Source organism: Aethina tumida, chromosome 1, assembly GCF_024364675.1.
Source record: "Aethina tumida isolate Nest 87 chromosome 1, icAetTumi1.1, whole genome shotgun sequence".
NCBI lineage: Eukaryota > Metazoa > Arthropoda > Insecta > Coleoptera > Nitidulidae > Aethina > Aethina tumida.
In genome coordinates this window covers 11,790,262-11,813,909 of record NC_065435.1, presented here as the reverse complement: position 1 = coordinate 11,813,909, position 23,648 = coordinate 11,790,262, and the positions used below count along the sequence as shown (strand labels likewise).

At 25.2% G+C, this 23,648-nt stretch overlaps 3 protein-coding genes across 4 annotated transcripts in view; 2 read left to right on the top strand and 1 right to left on the bottom strand.

Moving 5' to 3' along the window:
- LOC109596401 (nuclear factor interleukin-3-regulated protein) overlaps window positions 1-15,873 on the bottom strand; it is a 157,970-nt gene extending 142,097 nt beyond the window's left edge. The window contains exon 1 of the mRNA XM_049962321.1: window positions 15,673-15,873. Within this exon, the coding sequence (XP_049818278.1) occupies window positions 15,673-15,683 (11 nt within the window). The 5' untranslated portion in view covers window positions 15,684-15,873. The remainder of the gene's footprint in view (window positions 1-15,672) is intronic.
- On the top strand, window positions 13,112-23,306 carry LOC109608790 (glutaryl-CoA dehydrogenase, mitochondrial). 2 transcript variants are annotated; one of them, XM_049962320.1, is made up of 10 exons: window positions 13,112-13,250; window positions 21,227-21,300; window positions 21,367-21,399; window positions 21,450-21,581; window positions 21,638-21,871; window positions 22,156-22,285; window positions 22,340-22,783; window positions 22,838-22,998; window positions 23,062-23,125; window positions 23,183-23,306. In XM_049962320.1, exons 2-9 carry the CDS (start codon window positions 21,231-21,233, stop codon window positions 23,121-23,123), a joined length of 1,266 nt encoding a protein of 421 aa, XP_049818277.1. In that variant the 5' UTR covers window positions 13,112-13,250; window positions 21,227-21,230; the 3' UTR covers window positions 23,124-23,125; window positions 23,183-23,306. The 2 variants fall into 2 exon arrangements, with proteins under 2 accessions (XP_049818277.1, XP_019880897.1); XM_020025338.2 differs by lacking the exon at window positions 13,112-13,250 and adding an exon at window positions 14,525-14,580.
- LOC109608791 (caveolin-3-like) lies at window positions 16,975-21,219 on the top strand. The gene is made up of 3 exons (XM_020025340.2): window positions 16,975-17,047; window positions 20,109-20,288; window positions 20,340-21,219. The coding sequence occupies exons 1-3, from the start codon at window positions 16,976-16,978 to the stop codon at window positions 20,535-20,537; spliced, it is 450 nt and encodes a 149-aa protein (XP_019880899.2). The 5' UTR covers window position 16,975; the 3' UTR covers window positions 20,538-21,219.
- Window positions 23,307-23,648: the final 342 nt, after the last annotated feature.

Below are 23,648 nucleotides of genomic sequence, written 5' to 3'. Positions count from 1 at the left end.
CCCACATTTCGGATCATTATCATCCACAAAAATTTATGTAACTGGTATCATTGGCAAATGGTTCTAACACATATTTTATAATATTTTTATACATGAGACAGTCTATTTTACCTACCTACTGATATTGTTAGACTCAATTAATTAATTTTTATTTCCTGGTAGACAAGAAAGGATTTTTCAGGAGCATCTTAAGTTTTTAGTGCTGTCAGCAACATTTGGTCCTTGATGTTTCATGTTAATTATTATTTCCCTCTTCTCTAGAGTGCAATGTTTCTTTCTTCCCACTGAATTCAATAAAATAATATAAATCCTACACTTATTTATAAGAATATTGTTAAATAATAGCACAAAATGTAATTATATTTGAATGTGTTATTTCTTTGGCCAACCAATTCAGATTAAGATGTCAGTTTAAATGAATCTAAAGTCTCTAAAACAAAAGAGAGTATAAAATATTCAAATATACAGGGTGTCCCTAAATTGAGTGCACAACAATTAACCACATATTCTTGATCTCAAAATTGACCTATTTGCTTCCTAAAAGAAGCCTTCAAAGGTTATTTAAGTTGCTGTAATACTTTTAGTAACTGATGTTACTAATTTTGACTTTTTAATATTTGTATACAAGGTGTTTGAATTAAACATATTTATTATTAATTATTAGAGTTTATGAGGTGAAACTTCAAAATTGATTTTGCTTGAAAACGGTGCATGTTATTGAACTTCAACAAGAGGACCATTTTTAGACAAACATTTTTAAAATTTCATATTATGATCTCAAAGTTAAAATAATATAACGCACAAAAAAGTTAGGAGAATTTTAAGTTCCTCCTGACCCTCTCCAACACCACTGTAGTAAAGTTTTTAAATCACTTTAAAGCTATTTTGTTAAACTTGAAAAGTTATGTAACTGTACAAAATTTCGTTACTCTAGCTTTGTTAATTTACGAGATACTTCATGATAACTACATTCAGTAACCAACCTTTGAAGGTCTGTATCTCTCTTAGGAAGTATATTGATATATAGGTAAATTGAGTCGAATCCTATTTTGAGGTCAGAAATATGTGATTAATTTTTGTGCACTCAATTTAGGGACACCCTGTAAAAAAATTTAAAACTAAAAAATTATAGTAAAGAATAATTGAACAAAATATTTATATAACAAATATGGCAATTCCGTGATAAATGTAATTATTATTTACAATCAAATTTACTTAATCACAAGAATGTATTGGAACATTAACCAAGTCATTAAAGCAACTGGCTGTAGTAATGTTTTTAAATCACTTCAAACCTATTTTATTAAACTTAAAAAGTTATATTACTGTACAAAATTTCTTTATTCTATCTTTGTTAGTTTACGAGATATTTCATGATAACCACATTCAGTAACCAACCTTTGAAGGCCTATATTTCTCTTAGGAAGCATATTTATATATAAGTAACATCAATAGGTCGAATCCACCTATTTTAAGGTCAAGAATATGTGGTTAATTTTTGTGCACTCAATTTAGGGACGCCCTAATTATTATTATTTCTCTGGCCACCACCACCACCACAAAAACTGAAATTTTGCAGACTTCTTCTGAAAACTACTTATTTTTTTGCATTATATTTAAAACAAGTATATTTTTCTATTCTAAAATTCAAACATTATTGAAATTTTAATAATAAAACATATAACCCTGTACAAAGGGAAGTAAGTAGCGTATAAAAAATTTGCGCAAACCTCGTACAACGAATAAAACAGTGTAAGTAAATGTAACATTTAATTAAAATATTATTGGTTAGCGCAATGCCCTGGAAGCCTAAAAGCCGCGAAGGTCACTATGATTTCTTAAGTATTGAATAACATGTTCTATATCGATGCTATTGTAATGAATATTAGAATAGAGAATATGCAATGTCGTAAGAATACGTAATATGTTATCTTTATTGCAATAATTTTCAAATTGCAAAATTGCTTATTAAATCTCCTTTATCCTTAATATGTTGATAATTCAAGGCACTTGTATTTCCTACAAACAATATTTTATTTATTTTTAATTAAAATAATGCAATAATTATATTATTTTGTTTATATGTAAGTAATTAAAATTTTAAATGTGTGCATTTTGACATATTACACATTTACATGCATTTGCAGGAAATTGTTAGTAATTTATTTTATTTTTATTCTACCAGTTAATTTAAATGTAGTAGTAGTAATAGTAACACTATTAGAAGTGATAATTACAATTTTTATATGATTTTATTATTAAATTATTATGTTTGTGGCTCTTACAACAATAAGTTGTTTTAATTAATTTTGTTTTTCTATTAATGATGAATACTTAAAAAGTAAACAAATAACATTTATATTTTTGTTTTTTAAGTTAATTAAAATTTAGTTTAGTGTTAGTTTGACCTTTTAATAAATTAGTGACCTCAAAAATATACATACATTTAAGTATTCAACTTTTTTAATCACATAACTTATTTTACTTTTTATTTTTCTGATTTTCTGAACAAAAACGTTTTTAAATATTGTAACCCATCATGAATATTTATAAATTAGTATAATAAAAATTAAAAACTATATAAATTTAGTAAATAAACTTAAATTTATTATTATTAATCGAACAACTTCGATAATCATTATTTTTTAATACTCAAAACTTTTAAATTATTCCTTTTTTTCAATATCTATATTTAGTTTTCTTGAATTTGTGAATAAACATATTTTTAAACTTCGTAATAAAAATATATATAAAATTATTTAGGAAACTTAACTATATTATTATTAATCGAATAATTTTTATTATTCTTATTTTTAATACTACTTTAATACTGATAAAGGTATTAATTTTTTATTCAATATATACATTTTGTTTTTCTAAATTTATGAAGAAATATTTTTTTTAACTTAATTAATTAAAATTAATTAATAAAAAAAATAAAAAGCATAAAAATTAGTAAGTAAACTAAAATATATAATTATTAACCAAATAATTTTGATAATTTTTTAATACTTAAAAAGAATTAACTTTTTTTCCAATATTTATGTTTTGGTTTTTTGAATAAAAACGTTGTAAATGTTTTAATGAATATAAAAAATACATAAATTTATTATTATTAATCGAATAACTTTGATAATTTTGATTTTTTAATATAAGGTTATAATAAGGTTAATAATAAGGTATTAACTTCTTTTAATATATACATTTTGTTTTTCTAAATTTATGAACAATTTTTTTTTATTTTGAAATTTATAAAAAATAAAAAAATAGTAAGTAATCTTAAATATTAACCAAATAAATTTGATAATTTTTATTTTTTAATACTTAAAAAGAATTTTTCCAATTTTATCATTTTAATTTTTTTTAATTTTTGAATAAACACAAATAAGAAAATATTATATAAATTGTAAATAAACTTAAATTTGTTATTATTAATCGAATAAATTTGATAATTTTTATTTTTTTAATTCTTAGAAGTAATCTTATTAATATTAACCAAATAAGTTTGAAAAAAATAAATAAAAAAAATTATATATAATTTTTATTTTTTAATGCTCAAATAGATTAATTTATTTATTCATTTTTTTCAATACATTTTATTTTTCTTAATATAGTATATATATATATATATATATATATATATATATATATATATATATATATAAATTGTAAATTTAAAAAATGTATGTATAAAAAATTGTAAATAAACTTAAATTTATTATTATTAATTGTTTGATAATTTTTATTTATTTAATTGTTAATGGTATTAAATTATTTTTTTTCCATATATACATTCTGTTTTTCTAAATTTATTAACAAACAATATTTTTATTTTGTAATTAATAAAAAAATAAAAATATATATAAAAATTAGTAAGTAAACTTAAATATATTATTATTAATGAAATAAGTTTGTTTATTTCAATTTTTTAATACTAATAATTAGCTTTTTCCAATATCTACGTTTTGGTTTTTCAAATTTTTGAATAAACATGTTGTAAATATTGTAATTTGAATAATAATAAAAAATAATATGTAAAATTGTAAATAAACTTAAATTTAATATTATTAATCGAACAATTTTTATATTTTAATACTAAATTTGTGAATTTAAAATAAATCTAAATTTATTATTATAATCTGACTAAGTTTTATAATTTTTAATTTTTAATAATTAAAGGTTTTAATACATATATTTTGTTTTTCTAAATTTATGAACAATCATTTTTTTATTTTGCAATTAATAAAAAACTAAAACAATTATTTTATACGATTTTTAATTTCATTTAAATTAAAATTAAATCTCTTGTTTCGACCAATTGTTCAATTATATTATTTTGAGTTTCCTCAAAAAATGAATATCAAATTTCTGTTCGAAATTTAATTAAATTCATAAACTTTAGAATTTTACTATTTGGTGTTTGCAGCTATTAATTAGCTTACTCACAAATAACAGTATTCACTACATTAGATAATAATGACTTAATTGTTTATTTAATTATATTATTCAAATAATTGAAGCAGAAATTGTTGAATGGTCAAATTACTATTTGTGCATTTCTGCCCCGCTGATTTGTAGTTTTATGTAAACAAAAATAAATTGAAAAATTTATTGGTTTAATGTAATTTTAAAAATATTTAAAATTAATAATAAAACTTTAGTTAGCCCAACGTGGTGATTTTATATTTTACCATATTTAATGTTTTGGTTTCTCATATTTTGAATAACGTATCCAAATACTTATTTTGTGAACATAGTTGTTTAAACCACTGTCAGGACTTTATTATTATTAATATTTAAAAAATATTTTTGTCATCAACACCAATTTCTAAAAAAAAAAATTATATGTGATACATTGTAATTAATTTAAAAATATCAAAACACTGTTTATTTTAAAAAATATTAAATTGTAAAATAAAATATTCTATAAATCAGTTTTTTATATATTTCATTCTTCAATTATGCCAATTTTGGAAAAAATTGATCAACTAATTTAACATGTCAATAATAAATATTTTTTTAAATATCAAATTACCTATCATACTATTACAGGATGGCACTATCAAATTATTATTATTTATTACCTATATTTAAACATATTTTTGTCGCCAACACCAGTTTCTAAAAAAAAATGTATATGGTACTTTATAATTAATTTAAAAATATATAAACATTGTTTATTTTAAAAAATATTAAAATGTAGTTTTTCTTTCTTCAATTATGACAATTTTGGAAAAAAATTGATCAACTAATAGAACATGTTAATAATATATACTTTTTTTAAATATCAAATTAACTATTACACTATTACATTGTTATACTATTACACTGTTACTATAATTTTTATTATTTATTACATATATTTGTTTTAGGAATTTCAATAAAATAGTTGGGTATTTCATATTTTGTTTTACAATTTAATATATTTTTAATATTTTTTTATTCATGAATAATATAGGGATGTTAAAAAAAATTACCAAATTTAATATTTTTTAAATCAAATATTACCTATACATTTTATAAATTTTATTGATCATTAATTACATAAGAATTTTTTTACATGGTTATAAATGAAATATATTAAAAAATATTTATTAAATATTCTGTTTTAAAATTTAATATTTTTTACAACCATATTTACATATTTTTTATTAACCATGAAGCATTTTTTTTTTTTTTTTTGATATTGCTGATGGTGAAAAAGTATTTTTAAATGATGTTTAAACCACTGTCAGGACTTTATTAATGCAGAATCTCCATCAATGAAAATTCGTCCAACAATAAGAATAATGTAATAATATAAAAAACAAATTATGTAATTTATTCTGTCAGTCGCGTGTATTCTATTATCACAAACGCATGATTTAATTGAGTACTAGGCCTGGGTTACAAATCGGTATGTTACTCTCACTTTTTGCCACGTGATAATTCACCTACACGTGATTCCTTGAGACAAATTATATACATAATTCCCCATAAGCCGTTAATAAAATATAACTGATTTAACTAATAGAAAGTTTACTAATGTTACAGTATTTTAATCTTGGCCTTTTCTAATAATTACATGTCATCCCGTTATATAATGTTTTTGCTGTAATTCCTAACATTTCTATGTGTTAATTACCCGAACGGGATTTATCCGATACTAACGTTCAATGTTAATTTCGCTGCTTTCAACCCAGTTGCATTTTAAAAGAAAAAATAACATAAGCATAATACGGTACCGCAGTACCGCCCACATTTAAATGCGATGCAAAAAAACTTTCCTCCATGATTGAAGGAAAATAAAATTAATAAACCTGTATGTCACGACGTGATTAAGTTGTTGTCTCCAGTTTTTGGGTACAACAAACTTAAGTACCGCGAAACGATTATCCGTGGACGTTTTGCAATAAATATCAAACTAATTAAGCGCTCAAAATCGAGACGTCAATCAGACTCATCGTCATGAGCCGATGCTCAAGTTAAGGTTTACATAAACTGGTGCCGAAAGAGTGGTGGTACGGTACCGGCATGCCGAGTCGGTAGTACCGACCGGTAGACAAAATGGAATAAGAAATGGAATGTAATAACCTCATTGTGGTTGACAGAAGGTTAAGGTAGGTTATGTTTTATGCAGTTCCGCGATAAAATCCTTCGATAACTCGTTACGAGAAAGGTCGTCAAGTTTCAACTTTGTCATTACTGATTTTTTTTTTTCGTTTCGTTTCGTTTTTTGTTACTTCTTTTACGGGTTAGACCTAAAATAAAACGGTTTCGTGTTTCCTTTTTTTTTTCTTAACAGACGGATCGTACCACATCCAGCTCCGGTTTTTAATTGTGTCGTTTTATGATTTGCATAAAATTATTTATTGCATTCAGATTATAATAACATGTTTGTATCTGTTGGAGTTATGGATTTATGGTATTATGTAATACCTTGTGGAATGCAAAATACGTACCCATCGTTTCCTAAAAATCGACACGAAATTATCAGCCTTGAAGTTCTTTTATTGAAAATTGTAATTTATAAAAAATATATATTTTTTGCCTCACAAATTTTCTTTCTCAATTTCATTTAATTTTTATCTTCTCAATGTTATAAAAAAAGTTTTTTCAGATTCGTTAATTTTTATTACCTATTATAAATATAAATGTATTGACTGATGAAAAACGTTTCTAACCCCATAATTTTAAGTAGTACTTTTAATTAATATACGCTTGTAATAACGTAAAAAAAATGTTTTTCAGTTATAAAAATACTTTTCCTATTTTATATATTTTCTTTCTCATTGATAGATTTAATTATTTATAAATTTTAATCTTTTTAATGTTCACAATTTTATTACTAATTACTAATTAATTTCTGATTAATAATTATTAATTACACTAATACACTATTACATTAAGATACTATTACACTATTATTATTAATTATAAATTTTGTTTTAATTATTTTTTTTTAATTTTTAAATGTTAATGGTATTTACTTTTATTAATTTTAATTACTAATTATTAATATTACATTATATAGTATTACTCTACAATACTATTACACTATTATCGTTACCAATATTATTCATTATAAATTTTATATTGTTTTAATTATATTTTAATTTTAAATGTTAGTTTGTATTGTTATTTTTATTATGAAATATCATTTTTACTTTATACATTTTGTATATAACTCATAATAAAAAGTATAAAATAAAAATTGTGTTTTATCATCAATTTTAGAAAAAAATCTTATATTATATAAAATTTAAAAAATAAAAAAGTAATTTTTTTATATATTAAATTAAATAAAATAAATGATTAATATTTATGCTGTGTTGTCACAACACCAATTTCTAAAAAAAAATCTTATATACTTTGTAATTAATAAAAAATATGTAAATAATGTTTATCAATTATATTAAATTTTATAACAAAATATTTTCACATATTTCATTCTATAACCATCACCAATTATGGAAAAAAATTCTTATGTGATTAATGATAAAATTTAAAAAATATCTCAATAATATTTTTTTTTAAAATATTAAATTAGGTAAAACATATTATTTGTAAATATTTTTACAATAATAACGAATTTTTGTTAAATATTTAAAAACATTTTAATCACCCACACCAATTTCTAAAAAAATACTTTTCAATTAATTTAAAAATATGTAACATTTTAAACAAATATGCCAATTTTGGAAAAAAATTGATCAAGTAATTTAACATATTAATAATATATTTTTTTTAAATATCAAATTAACTATCACACTATTACATTGTTATACTCTTACCACTATTACACTGTTACTATCATTATCATTATTTATTACCTATATTTGTTAATACCTTTACAATAATAATGAATTTTAGTAAAATATTTAAAAAATATTTTTGTCATCAACACCAATTTCTAAAAAAAATATATGTGGTACTTTGTAATTAATTTAAAAATATCAAAACATTGTTTATTTTAAAAAATATTAAATTGTAAAATAAAATATTCTATAAATCAGTTTTTTATATATTTCATTTTTCAATTATGTCAATTTTGGATAAAATTGATCAACTAATTTAACATGTCAATAATATATATTTTTTTAATTATTTAATTGCCTATCACACTATTACATTGTTATACTATTACACGATGTTATTATTACTCTGTTACTATCATTATTATTATTTATTACCTATATTTGTTAATACCTTTACAATAATGACGAATTTTAGTAAAATATTTAAAAATATTTTTGTCGCCAACATCAGTTTCTAAAAAAAATGTATATGTGGTATAATTAATTTAAAAATATATAAACATTGTTTATTTTAAAAAATATTAAATTATAGTTTTTTATATATTTCTTTTTTCAAATATGCCAATTTTGGAAAAAAATTGATCAACTAATAAAACATGTTAATAATATATATATATATATATATATATATATATATATATATATATATATATATATATATATATATATATATATATATATATATATTAAATTAACTATCACTCTATTACATTGTTATACTATTATACTGTTACTATAATTATTATTATTTATTACATATATTTGTTAATACTTTTACGAATTTCAGTAAAATGGTTGGTTATATTATATTTTGTTTTACAATTTAATATAATATAATATATAGGGATGTTAAAAAAGATACCATATTTAATATTTTTTAAATCAAATGTTACCTATACATTTTTTAAATTTTATTGATCATTAATTACATAAGAATATTTTTTACTATTACTCATGGTTGTAAATGAAATATATTAAAAAATATTTATTAAATATTCTGTTTTAAAATTTAATATTTTTTACAACCATATTTACATATTTTTTATTAACCATGAAGCACTTATTATTTTTTTTTTTTTTTTGATATTGCTAATGGTGAAAAAATATTTTTAAATGATTAGAATAAAACGAAACAACCTCAATATGTTATGTAAAATGTTATTTTACGTTTCTCCATTGCGGATTTTCTTATCTATGCAGTTTTACCACAATTTAAACAAGTTTTTCATTTTGTCTGAGTAAACACCAATTAAACTGAAATAAAATAGCATTACTAAAAAATATGCTTAATTTGATATTGTGTAATATTCTATGTAAACAATTGTTATAATGGGAATATCCACGGTTTTATAAACAAAATCATGTTACTACTGCAGTTTTCCATTACATCATTGCGGTTATTGAATCCATTTGTTTTTTAAAAACGGATTACACATCGTAATTATATGGGAATATGTCAGTCAATTAAATCAAGATTTATTTAATTATGCAAAATTAACCAGCTTCGCGGTACCTACAGTAAAATTTTTCATTAACTGGCGTCATAGTAAATTTATCACGAAACCAAACAGTATTATTCACTATTCACGTTTAATTAATTATTATTCCACAGAAGAACCTTGTAAATCAAATTAATCAGAATCATATTCCATGGATTATTTAACTGATTATCTATTATGTCATATTTTCTTATTTTTATTGAACGTTTCACAGTTGATGAGTCACTGGTGTGAGAACATTTTTGTCAAGTTGCGAATCCGTTACCACAAATTTGTATACTAATATCCTCTCAAATTGGGTACTAAAATACATATTTCTGACCCACATAATTATTTTTATTCACATTTCATAAAGCACACGGATAACGGTAACGGTTACGTCAGTGTAACATTTTTAAATATTAGTGTTGTCTAATTATGTCTCATTATTATTGGACCGTGCTGATCAACATTTAAAATACAAATTTCCTCTTATTTTTTTATTATATTACAAATAAAAAACAAAATTAAAATAAAACAACTATAATTAATAATAATTGTAATAATAATAATAATAGAGTAATAATTAATAAAAATACCAACATCTTAAAACAAAAAAATGGAATTAAAACAAAATAATAATAGTGTAAATAATTAAATAATAAATTTTAGTAATTAAAATTAATAAAAATACTTACTAACATTTGAAATTAAAAAAAAAGAATTAAAACAAAATAAAAATTATTACTAATAATAATGGTATTAGTACTATATCGTGTAAAAGTATAACAGAGTAATAGTGTACTAATGTAATAGGTAATTTGATATTTAAAAAATATATAGTGAATATGTTATATTAATTGATCATTAATCAAACGAGATTTTTTTTTCCAAAATTGATCATTGTCTTAAAATGAAATATATATAAAAATGATTTTAAAAAGAAAAAAACACTAAATTTTGAAAAATACAAAAAATAATAATATTATAATAATAGTATAATATTGTAATAGGTCCATGGTGTAATAGTGCCATAGTGTAATAGTGTAATGGTGTAATAGAATAATAGTGTAATAATATAATAATATAATAGTGTAATAATGTAATAATGTGATAATGTAATAATGTGACAATGTAATAATGTGACAATGTAATAATGTAATAATGTAATAATGTAATAATGTAATAATGTAATAATGTAATAATGTAATAATGTAATAATGTAATAATGTAATAATGTAATAATGTAATAATGTAATAATGTAATAATGTAATAATGTAATAATGTAATAATGTAATAATGTAATAATGTAATAATGTAATAATGTAATAATGTAATAATGTAATAATGTAATAATGTAATAATGTAATAATGTAATAATGTAATAATGTAATAATGTAATAATGTAATAATGTAATAATGTAATAATGTAATAATGTAATAATGTAATAATGTAATAATGTAATAATGTAATAATGTAATAATGTAATAATGTAATAATGTAATAATGTAATAATGTAATAATGTAATAATGTAATAAATGTAATAATGTAATAAATGTAATAATGTAATCAATGTAATAATGTAATAAATGTAATAATGTAATAAATGTAATAATGTAATAAATGTAATAATGTAATAAATGTAATAATGTAATAAATGTAATAATGTAATAAATGTAATAATGTAATAAATGTAATAATGTAATAAATGTAATAATGTAATAAATGTAATAATGTAATAATGTAATAATGTAATAAATGTAATAATGTAATAAATGTAATAATGTAATAAATGTAATAATGTAATAAATGTAATAATGTAATAAATGTAATAATGTAATAAATGTAATAATGTAATAAATGTAATAATGTAATAAATGTAATAATGTAATAAATGTAATAATGTAATAAATGTAATAATGTAATAAATGTAATAATGTAATAATGTAATAAATGTAATAATGTAATAAATGTAATAATGTAATAAATGTAATAATGTAATAAATGTAATAATGTAATAAATGTAATAATGTAATAAATGTAATAATGTAATAAATGTAATAATGTAATAAATGTAATAATGTAATAAATGTAATAATGTAATAAATGTAATAATGTAATAAATGTAATAATGTAATAAATGTAATAATGTAATAAATGTAATAATGTAATAAATGTAATAATGTAATAAATGTAATAATGTAATAAATGTAATAATGTAATAAATGTAATAATGTAATAAATGTAATAATGTAATAAATGTAATAATGTAATAAATGTAATAATGTAATAAATGTAATAATGTAATAATGTAATAATGTAATAATGTAATAATGTAATAATGTAATAATGTAATAATGTAATAATGTAATAATGTAATAATGTAGTAATGTAATAATGTATTTTGTTACAACACCCATTTCTAGATCATGATTAAAAAAAATGTCAATAATGTTCATTTTAAAAATATTAAACAAAATATTTAATAAATATTTTTTTAAAAATATATTTAATTTACAATCAACACCAATTTGGAAAAAAAATTCTTATATGATCAATGATTAATTTTAAAAAAATATTAAATTGGGTAAAATCATTAAAATATATTAAAACCTATTTCTGAGTAATTTATAATTTATAAATTGTTTTAAAAAATTCAGTTTTTCACTCAATTTTTTTAATTTTTTTATCAGCGTACCATTTTTAAAAATGGTAAAAATTTTTACCATAAAAGATAAATCACAAAAAATAAAAATTAATGCATTTAAAAGAATTAGGAAAATATTGGGAAAAATATACAAAAATATTGTCCAAAGTGTTTAAGAAAACAAACATTTTTGTTTTAAGTGGTACAATTTTAAGTAAAACAAAATATTTAGTATTACTTCAACAACCTTGACCACATTTAATATTAATAACCACCAAAACACAACATTAAAGTGTATTTATTTGTTAAATAAAAAGAAATTTGTAAAACATGGAATATTTAATAAATATTTTTTTTTTACTTTCAGCAGAAATTATTTAATAATGAACGGATTTAAATAATTTAATTAATTAATTTAAATAAAAAATACGATTAAAACAAAGGTAAAATTACTACAATTAATTTTGGAAAATTATTTTATAAAGTTATTTAATTTTTATGAGCTTGATAATGAATGAATAAGTTATCTTTGTATGACTATTAAAATAAATGAACGCATTTAGCTAATTTCGTTTTTGGTTGTTTTTCGTGAAAAGTTTCGTCACCACCTTTTAGTTTTTGACACCAGTTATTAAGTAAAATACCCTTCAAAAGAACACCGACCCCCATTAAGTTCAGTGCACGAATGCGTCGACGGGAAATATTCGTGAATCATTAGTGCATCCACCATTTCTACACACAAAGGCCCGACATTGTGTGTGTGTGTGAGTGTGCGCTTATTTTTTTTTCGGCGGTGCAACGTCGAATTTCCATAATAATCGCTAGGTAGGTTGCACAATGATATTGTTTAAACAAAAGATGCCGCGGTGAAATGTTACCGAACCCGATTTCATCAAGCGACTCGGTTTAGGTAACAAACAAATTAAAATGACCCTGGCCAATGCCAAAAGTTTGACGACTCTTTCATGTGAAATTAGTGCCGAGACAAAAAACAAAATATTTTTCTAATTTATTCGCGGTCGAAGCCACCACGACTTGCATGATATTTTCAAATATTATTGACCCGACGTCATTGCAACGACTCGAATTTTTCGTTGGTGGGTAAACATCTTGCACAAAAAAAATTTAATAAAGCTTCGTTGTTAATGAACTGAATCTTTGTCTACGAATTGCTGAACGTTCAATGTCATATCTGGATTACGTGCCGCTGTGTGCTAGTTAATTGTCCAATACGCAACACCATGATATCATAAAATGAAACATCAATATTACGGCAATTAATACGAATCATTCTTGTAAAATACAATTTTGTGGTCCGGGAAATAAAGTGTGACTAACAATAAAATTGTGTGACGTCTTGTTCCCACTATCTTTGTCTAGATGCTTCCAGTCGCTTAGTAAACACTAAGTCTAAAAATAAATTCATTAGATTCCACTAATAATATTATATAACAACATTTTATCGCGGCTTTTCGAAATAAAAATCGTCAAAGTCAATGTAAACAGATTCGTTCTAAATTTCCGCTCTCCGTCCGTCGCGTTTCTGTGCGGGGAGGAGGCGTTTTTGTTTTCGTATTTTCGCACTGCGCGATAATACGTTTATTTATTTATTTGATGCGACACGCAAATTCAAAAATTATTTTTCTACGGAGCGTGAATGTATTTTATCTTGGTACTGAGATTGTTAAGTAAATAGGTTGCCAAATATGTTTACAAAACATTCCGGGCCGTTACATCACGTTGCAGTATCCTTACACCGATGCATGAGATCGGTGTTTTTTTCGGTGTAAACAAAATACGTTTTAAATTTGCACGCTCAAAATTAATTCTTTAATAACAAATCAAAAATTATGGTGCGGTGCGCCACCTATGAGGCGGTAGCGGAATTATTAATACGTGTAGTAAGGCGAATCTAGACGAGCACTACTACTTAGCCAAAATCACCGACAGAGGACACTGGATGTAAGTAAGTGGCCACCTCTGTACACAAATAGCTGCACTAAAGGTTCCTTGGTCACAGAACACCATAATATCATCTTCACTGCAATCTTTAAGACAATAGCTTAGGCACTGTACAAATAGAGTTAGAAAATAAATAAAAGTGATCAATATAGTTTTTTTGTGCTATACTGTATGGATTTATATTGATTCTTGGGTAATTTATTTTCTTATTATTTCTATATTGCAGCTTACAATCACTAACTTTTGTTTTTAAAGACCTTTGAATTAGTAAGTAAATGTTTTTAGTTTACTATTAATTATAACCTATAAAATAGTAAAATAGACACTATTACATACTTCAATAGTTTCATGATACGCATTATCATTATGCAGTTTTAAATATATTATGTAATAAAAACAATTAAAATTCACGACTTAAATTAGAAACATTAATTAAATTAAATTACTGTTCTAATATTTTATTATATATTTTAATAATTTATATATTTATATAATTAATTTTGTATTATTATATATATTTGTACACAGTTTTGAAATAATAAATTATTAACTCTCCCACACATAAATTAAGCAAATTCCTACCATTTATTCATTTTCAGTTTTAGTTTATTTTTAGTTTAAATTCAATATTTTTAAAAAATTAATTAATTAATACATTTCACGAATTAAACAAATTCCTGTCATTTATTCATTTTCAGTTAAAATTAAATATTTTTCTATAATTTTATAAGTATAAATTTTTCCTTTAATTAACAAAATTTTGCTCAAATTTGATAGGTATTTAAAAGAATATAAAAATTTTAAGATGTACATTTATAAATCTAATTAATATCAGCACAATACTTTAATCAGTCAGATTAAAAACACATCAACTATTTAAATGGCTTTAAAAATTAATCAAAATAAAAAAACAACCCCGAAAATATGAATTTTGAAATGACGTGTGATTTTTGTTTAATTCACGCAAAATTTAGCCCAAATTTTGGCAGTTTTTCATCAAAATCAATAAGTTTAATTTCATTAATAAATGATTATTAAATATTGATATTTAAGTTGAAATATTCTATCTTTCCAGTAGTGACCAAAATTTTGCTCAAATTTGATAGGATTTTATTTAAAATCGAAAATTTGAAATGTAGGTTTATGAAACTAGTTAAAATCAGCATAATATTTTAATCAATCAATTTCAAAACGTATTTCAATCAATCGAAATGCGTAAAACAACACTGAAAATATGGCTTTTAAATGAAATATGTGATTCTTGTTTAGTCCACCTGAAACTTACCCCAAATTCATCGAAATTCCGTTTTAAAGTCACACACCAATCAATGAAAACGCAAAACCTCACAACCTACAACACAATTGAAAAACCACAAAAAAACTATGTATATTATGACTGCTTCTGAGATATTTTGAGATACAGAGATTTAACTAAAACAATTTATTTCGTGCGTGTTCATAATTCAAACAAATAACAGAGACGTTTTTAGAGGAACTGTGTTTTTAACAATAAAAAAGTTTTGTGAACTGTTCCTCTTCTTCTCCAATACTCTCGATCGATATTTAAAAAAGACAAATTGGCTTTGTTTGCTTTTAGGGTTCGATCAATTTTATGCCTATTAAAATAATTAATATGTTCTATGTTTGATTGATGTCAACTTTTACTCTTTTCAGTGATTTTAACAAAAACTTATTTGTGTTTATGTTGTCAATTAAATAAATAGTATATGATTATTTTTCTATCATGTTTAATTATATGTAAATATAATTAGAGAAACAAAATATTCAGAATTTTGTTTTAAAATTAAACAAAGTTAATGATGAAAGGTCATTTTTTGTGGTGCCAGGCACACAATAGTCAACAAAATTTCAATTGAGTACATAAGTAACATTGCTGAGAATTTTTATTTATTTAATTGTTTAATATTAATGTCTGGCTTGTTATGAGTAGTGACTTATTTCAACATTGTCCATTAAATCTCCACACTAGTGAAGCAAGTTTCTATCATTTACTCATTTTCAGGAACTTTGTTTTCAGTTAAAAATTTAATAATTTCGTTAAATTTTACGACTTGTTTGATAAACGATTATTAAATGTTGACAGCAAAGTTGTAACATTATGTTTTTCCAGTAACACAAAATAAATACATAGTAGCTTCATTTATAATTCATACTATTGAAACATTTCTAGTTTAATAACATCACATGCAGACATTTAAATCAATATGAATAACAGAGCTGCTGTTTCGCTAGTTTATATGTAAATGACCAGAACTGGCTCATTTTATTACCAAAAGCATTAACCCCTTATGTTTGTATTTAAACCCCCAAAACCGCAACTATCCTTCTTCAGCACGTGACAGGTCAACTAATTGTTATATATTAGTTTGACATCGTTTTTCGGGCAACGTAAAATTTTGAAAGGTAATCAATATTTTTCTTCTTGTAAATGACCACAAGACACGCCGCGGCGGCGTAATAGTTATAAAAACTTGTTGAACGAACAGTGCTAAAACGGCCAGTGTTCATATATGCACAGCGGGTGTAAATGTGTTTGGCGGCGGTTTGTTTATAGTTTATAGTTGATCATGTCCAAGGAACCAAGTGAAATGGTTGATCTCGAAGATAGGGATCCCAATACACTGAGTCAACATTTGCAGGTAATTATGCAACCAGGCTTACAATTTATCGATGTATTGGATTTATTTATTTGTGTTTGAAATTGGTGGCAGTAAATCTTGAAGTGAAAGTATGACCTATTTATTATTTGATACAGTACGGTATAACTCCGGTAGTTCGTTCTTCCGGACTGGCTGGTTTAGCCTCTCCGAATCACTGGACTGGTTGGTTCGGCCTCTCCGAATCACTGGACTGGCTGGTTCAACCTCTTCAGTGATTCAGACACTCTTATTATTTGGACATTATTGACAATTTTGCCTGTGTATGACAAAAAGACATAGTAAAAACTGAATAAATATATTTTTCCTATCTGAACAAGCAAATATTACATACTCAATTAATATTCTTGTTTCTTTGGAACCATTCAACAGGCTACTTTGAAGCTTGAAACTGCTAAACCAAAAGATGTAATAGAGGAAGATGTCGAAGCTTCAAAAAAAAAAATTAGTTCAGTAAATGAAAAAGATTTGAATATTGAGCAAATCCTTAAGAGTTATTAATCCAGAAAATAACATGAATAGCCTGGATACATGGGTTTAAAATAAAAAGAGTTAGTTAGACTCAAGTGAGGAACAACTAATCCAAGAAGCATTAGCGAATAATATTAAAGGTTTAAAAGAGTTCTTCAATGTCGGAGGATGATGTAAATCTGGAACAACTAGTCAAGAAACATTAGAGAGTAATACTAACTTCAAAAAGATCTTGAGACTCAGAGGATGATGTGATTGTAGGGGAACTTCAAAATAGGGATAGGGAAATCAGTTTTTTGATTTTTCTATCCAATGAACGGAAAAAATTTCCACATGGAAGAAGTATTGCTTCTGAGAAAGTTGATGTAGCTTCACAAAGTTGATGTCAGGGGATGATGTGATTGTAGGGGAACTCAAACATGCAGATGCTGTCAATCAGTTTTTTGATTTTTCTATCCAATAGACTGAAAAAATCTCCACATGGAAGAAGTATTGCTTCTGAGAAAGTTGATGTAGCTTCACACAAAATAGTTCAAATTAAACTAGGCTCTATAAACAAAAATATACTTTCCAAATAAAAAAAATAAAAGAACTCCAGTAATCCGTATACCTCAATAATCCGGACACACAATGATATATCCCTGAATTATCGAAGTTATACTGTTTTCCATTTTTGTCTGTTTAATCAAAATAATAACAAAGATTAAATATATTTCTAATGTTTCGGTATTAAACGAAGTAAATAAATATAATTAAAGTAACATTATGATTCACTCGTTTACTCTTATAATTAATATTAAATTTATTGCTCCGCTTTCTTTTAATAAGATAGTACATACATTGTATTTCTCCAGTTATATTTTATATTTCATTTAAATGTTATATTAAAAGATTTTTTCATTTTTGGGATTAATAATTTAAATTTCGAAAGTTATTTCAGTCTAAAAATTAAGAAAAGAAGTAATATTTAATGTTTTATTAGTTTTTATGCCCTTTAATTTAAATTTTGAAAGTTATTTCAGTCCAAAAACTAAGAAAAGAAATAATATTTAATGTTTTTTTAGTTTTTATGCCCTTTAATTTAAATTTTTAAAGTTATTTCAGTCCAAAAACTAAGAAAAGAAGTAATATTTAATGTTTTATTAGATTTTTATCCCCTTTAATTTAAATTTTGAAAGTTATTTCAGTCCAAAAACTAAGAAAAGAAGTAATATTTAATGTTTTATTAGTTTTTTATGCCTCAGAAATATTTTAATATGATATTTTTATCTCAATATCACAATCACTGAATTTAAATATGCTTTAAAAAAGTAGAATATTGTATGACTATTTCCATTTGACATTCTATTTGTAAAATTGTGGATTTTTTATTTTAAATAGTAGATAAAAATTCTAAAATAACAAATAAAAATGTACATAAAAGTACTAATTAAACATCATTAAAAAACACAGCTTGTCTGGAAAAAAAAACAAATAATTTAACAGTAACAGAAAATTCCTTGAACAAAATTTGAGTTCAATTTCAAATTGAATTGAATTGAAACAATAGGATTTATTTCATAGTATTCATAATTCAAATAAATAGAGCATTTTTTAGAATTTTTAACCATGGGAAAGTTTTGTAAGTTGTTTTTCCTCTTTTTCTCTTACACTTCGACCGATTTTTAAATAAGACAAATTGATTTTGTTTGTTTTTATTTTTCGATCAATATTATGCCTATTAAAATAATTGGTATGTTCTATGTTTGATGTCAACTTTTAGTTTACAGTGATTTTAACAAAGAATTTTGTGTTTGTGTCATCAATTTAATTGGTAGTTGGTTATTTTTCTGTCATTAATTTAATTATATGTAAATGTAATTACAGAAACAAAATATTCTGAGTGTTATTTTAAACAGAATTGATGTTGCCTTAAACTAATTAATGTTAAAAAGTGATTTCAATAGACTTTTCTGGTGCAGGCTACATCAAAGAGACAAACTTAAAATAAATTTTTAAGTAACATATAATTTTTGAACATTTTTATTCTAATATTTCCAAATCGAAATCAAACTAAAAAACAAATTTTACTTATACATATACATTATTCGTGTATTTTGAGATACCATTCTAAAATTTTAGACGTCACTTAACAAAGTACTTACTAATTTATCCTATTTTCAAAAAATCTAGTTACATTTTTATATTCAGCAGTATCTAAATCTTCTGTATATCAAATTGAAAATTGAAAAAACCTAAAAAATAAATATTTTTGTGAAACAGTAAAGTACCATCATTATCAAATTTTTGGATAAGGTGAATGTGATGAGGACGTTAACCCACAACATGTGAACCACCCTGTATACCTTCAATTTTAAGTTATGTGTAATAAAAGTAGCCGTACCATAAACTAATTAATTACCTATTGATTAAAGCTAATTTATTCCACTCCATTGATCAACAAATGGACTGCCAATAAATTAATTGCCCATTATCACGAGGATTTGAATTATTTATTATTTACTTAATTAAAATAGTCCATCGCAATTCCATTTCCCATGTCCAAGGCTGGACGTTTACGAACATTTTCCAGGTGTCATGGGACGAGGTGTTCGGCGAACCGGACACGATACGAAGTCCGGAATGTGCCTGGTCTGTGAGCCATCAGTGCTTCAGATTGTCCAGGAACTGTTGTTACACCTGCCTATCGGTTTTATGCGCCCCGATCGCGGCCTTTTTGATGGGCATCACCTTCGCCTGCATATCGTTTAAGGTACCACTTAGATGCCCTCGGCGGTGTAGGGTTTAAACGCTTTGGTTTCAGCACATTTGGTGCCTCAACCCTTGTCTAAGGATTTGGAAAATCACCTGCGCCTCAACGAGAAACTTCGTGGCCGCCTGCGCCCAGGCCATCGTGGTGCCCTGCACCGAGTCCTTCGGCTACTTCTGGTCCCAGATCAGGGTCAAGCTGCAGAAGCTTCCGGACGGCAACGACAGAAAAGAGGACGTCTTACTCATATAAATTGTCACATGTTAACATATTTTTACACAGAACTCGTATTTTTTATGTAACATTCTTCCATGTGTGTTAAGGCAGCTTTACATGTACATATTACAAAAAAAAAAATCTATAACAGGTCTGTGGAATTGTGCAATTGCGTTAAACTTATGAATATTTACCCCTTGATTATGTAAATTTTATTGGATATCAAACAACGATTGCTTAAAATAAATTAAATTGTCCCACACTGCGTATTTTTTTATTAGTTGTAAACCAGGAAATGAGTGCAATTTATTTTTTAACCAGATTCAGGGCAACAGCTCGAAGAAAAAAAAAAGGAACACACGCAATTACGGGATCGATATTGCTTCGTGATAGATTTTCAAGTGGTCATTTTTCTTTTTAACTTAAGCAGGTCAACGTACCGATAAGAAAATGAATTTATGGATGGAAATTTGCAATTCACCTAGAAATGTCTTGTACAAATTGCCCACGTGAGCCATAATGATGGTCCGTTTATAACAAAATCAATATTTTTATCATACAATCACGTTTTTTACTTTTTGTTTTTAATTTGTCTATGAGATGTTCCAAGTTGAACAATAATCTCTGTATAAACTACGTTAAACAATAATAAGAGGTCAGTTAAGATAAGATAGTTGTGAGTGTATTTATACATATTAATTTTTATTTCTTCGTAATAATTACAGCACAATGTTTCTGAGCAGATCACACTACGGGTTTTTACTGAAGTTGTGCAAGAACAACGAAAATGTTATACAACGTATCCTTTTAATTGAATTTAATTGGTACTGTTATTAGTGGTACTTGCTTCCTTAACACCTTTCAGGTTTGTTGTCTGCCAAAGCTACTTCTAAGCCAGGTAAGTCACAGGTTACTTTCGTGACACAAAGATTGAGTGTCTTGTTGCAGCATTTAACTGGCAAGACCCCTTTAATCTGGAAGATCAACTAACGGAGGAGGAACGAGGTATTAGAGACACCTTCAGAACCTACTGCCAAAGCAAATTGTTACCCAGAGTCATAGAGGCAAACAGAAATGAAAGTACTGACCACACCCAACCTTTTTGTTTAACTTATTTAACAGGGGTTAAATTTTAGTATTCCACAGAGAAATCATGACTGAACTAGGAGAGATTGGAGCACTGGGCTGTACCATCAACGGCTACGGTTGTGCTGGTGTGTCTAATGTGGCCTACGGCTTGCTAACTAGGGAAATTGAAAGGGTTGACAGTGCCTACAGGTCAGCAGTGAGTGTGCAAAGTTCCTTGGTGATGGGATGCATCCACGACTTCGGCACTGAGGAACAAAAACAACAGTATTTGCCCAAACTAGGTACGTAAACAGTCTTGGGCAACGAACTTGTGAGTGTGTGTGTGTGTGTTGCAACGTATCCTTGACTTTGGTCCATAACCTTTTCGTTGCACAAGTCTCACACACTTTCTGATATACAGGGACTGTTTAAAAAATGACTGGTCAATACTACATAAAATTTGCCCATTTGGAACGTTGTATAAGCATGTTTGTTGACTTTTTAAGGCCACGTGTACATTTTTATGAACTGCACAAAGCAAATTTGTTTAAATAAATATTTATAGTTCGTTTGTTGCGTGTTGCAGCCAAAGGTGAACTGGTGGGTTGCTTCGGATTAACTGAGCCCAACCATGGTAGTGACCCAGGTTCAATGGAGACAAAAGCCGTTTATGACCCCAAATCGAAAACCTACAAATTGAACGGCAGCAAAACCTGGTTGGTAACTTAATAAAATATAGCTGAATTTATTAACAACCCATTCATTAAAAGGATTTCCAACGCCCCCCACGCAGACGTGGGCATAATTTGGGCCAAATGCGAGGACACAAAGATACGTGGCTTCATAGTCAAAACTTCCCAAAAAGGGTTCAGCTGCACCAAAATCCAGGGCAAGTTCTCCCTCAGGGCGTCCAGCACCGGCACCATCTCGCTTGATAACGTCGAAGTGCCGGAAGATCACGTGCTTCAGGTGGAAGGTTTGAAGGGTCCGTTCAATTGTTTGAACAATGCCCGCTACGGGATTGCTTGGGGGTCGTTGGGGGCGGCTGAGAGTTGTCTGGAGATTGCCAGAGGTTACACCCTGGACAGGAAGCAGTTCAAGAAGCCCATTGCAGCTAATCAGCTCATCCAGAAGAAGCTAGCCGACATGATGACTGAAATTGCTTTGGGATTGCAGGCTTGTTTGCGTGTTGGACGTTTGAAGGACAAAAATTTGTAAGATTACCATGGTTATTGGGCTGACTTCAATTACAAACAATTTTATTTCAGACACACCCCCGAAATGATCTCGATTTTGAAAAGGAACAACGCTGGAAAATCATTGGAAATAGCCAGAGTGGCAAGGGACATGCTTGGAGGCAACGGCATTCAGGATGAATACCACGTCATAAGGCATGTGATGAATTTGGAGAGTGTCAATACCTACGAAGGTAATTAACATGAGAAATAATTGTTCTGTGAGTGGAAATAAACTGAATTTATTCATATTTTAGGAACGCACGATATACACGCTTTAATATTGGGAAGAGCAATTACTGGAATAGCTGCTTTTTAATGGTATGTAATTGTAACACCACATTGCGTGCATAATGAAGCGTTGCTTTTTGATTTTAGGTACAAATCATGTTATCACATGGTGTTTACAGTAATTTCTAAACCAAAAGCGTATTACAAAACTACATGTTTTTAATTTCTGATGTTTTTATAATAAATGATAAATAAAAAATATGTTGTGTTATTTATTGCCTTTTAATTTCTTAAGACAAACATTTCTTAGATTTAAATTGGCCCTGTTCAAAGAAAGAAGATAGTGTCATTATCTCAAAATTTCTGTGCTATTTAAGTGGAATATTTATTTTATTTGGAAAAAAACTTCAATTAACAAAAATCTTATTAGGAGTAATTTCTGGGAAATTACAATACCCACACAGATATTGCATTTTGACAAAGTAATTAAATATGTTTTAAAACTACATAATTTAATTTGGACGTTTTTGAAAATAATGTGTTTTTGATTGATTATTACATCAAAAAATATTAAGTGTACGTGAAATAATTTTATATTAAAAATAAACATACA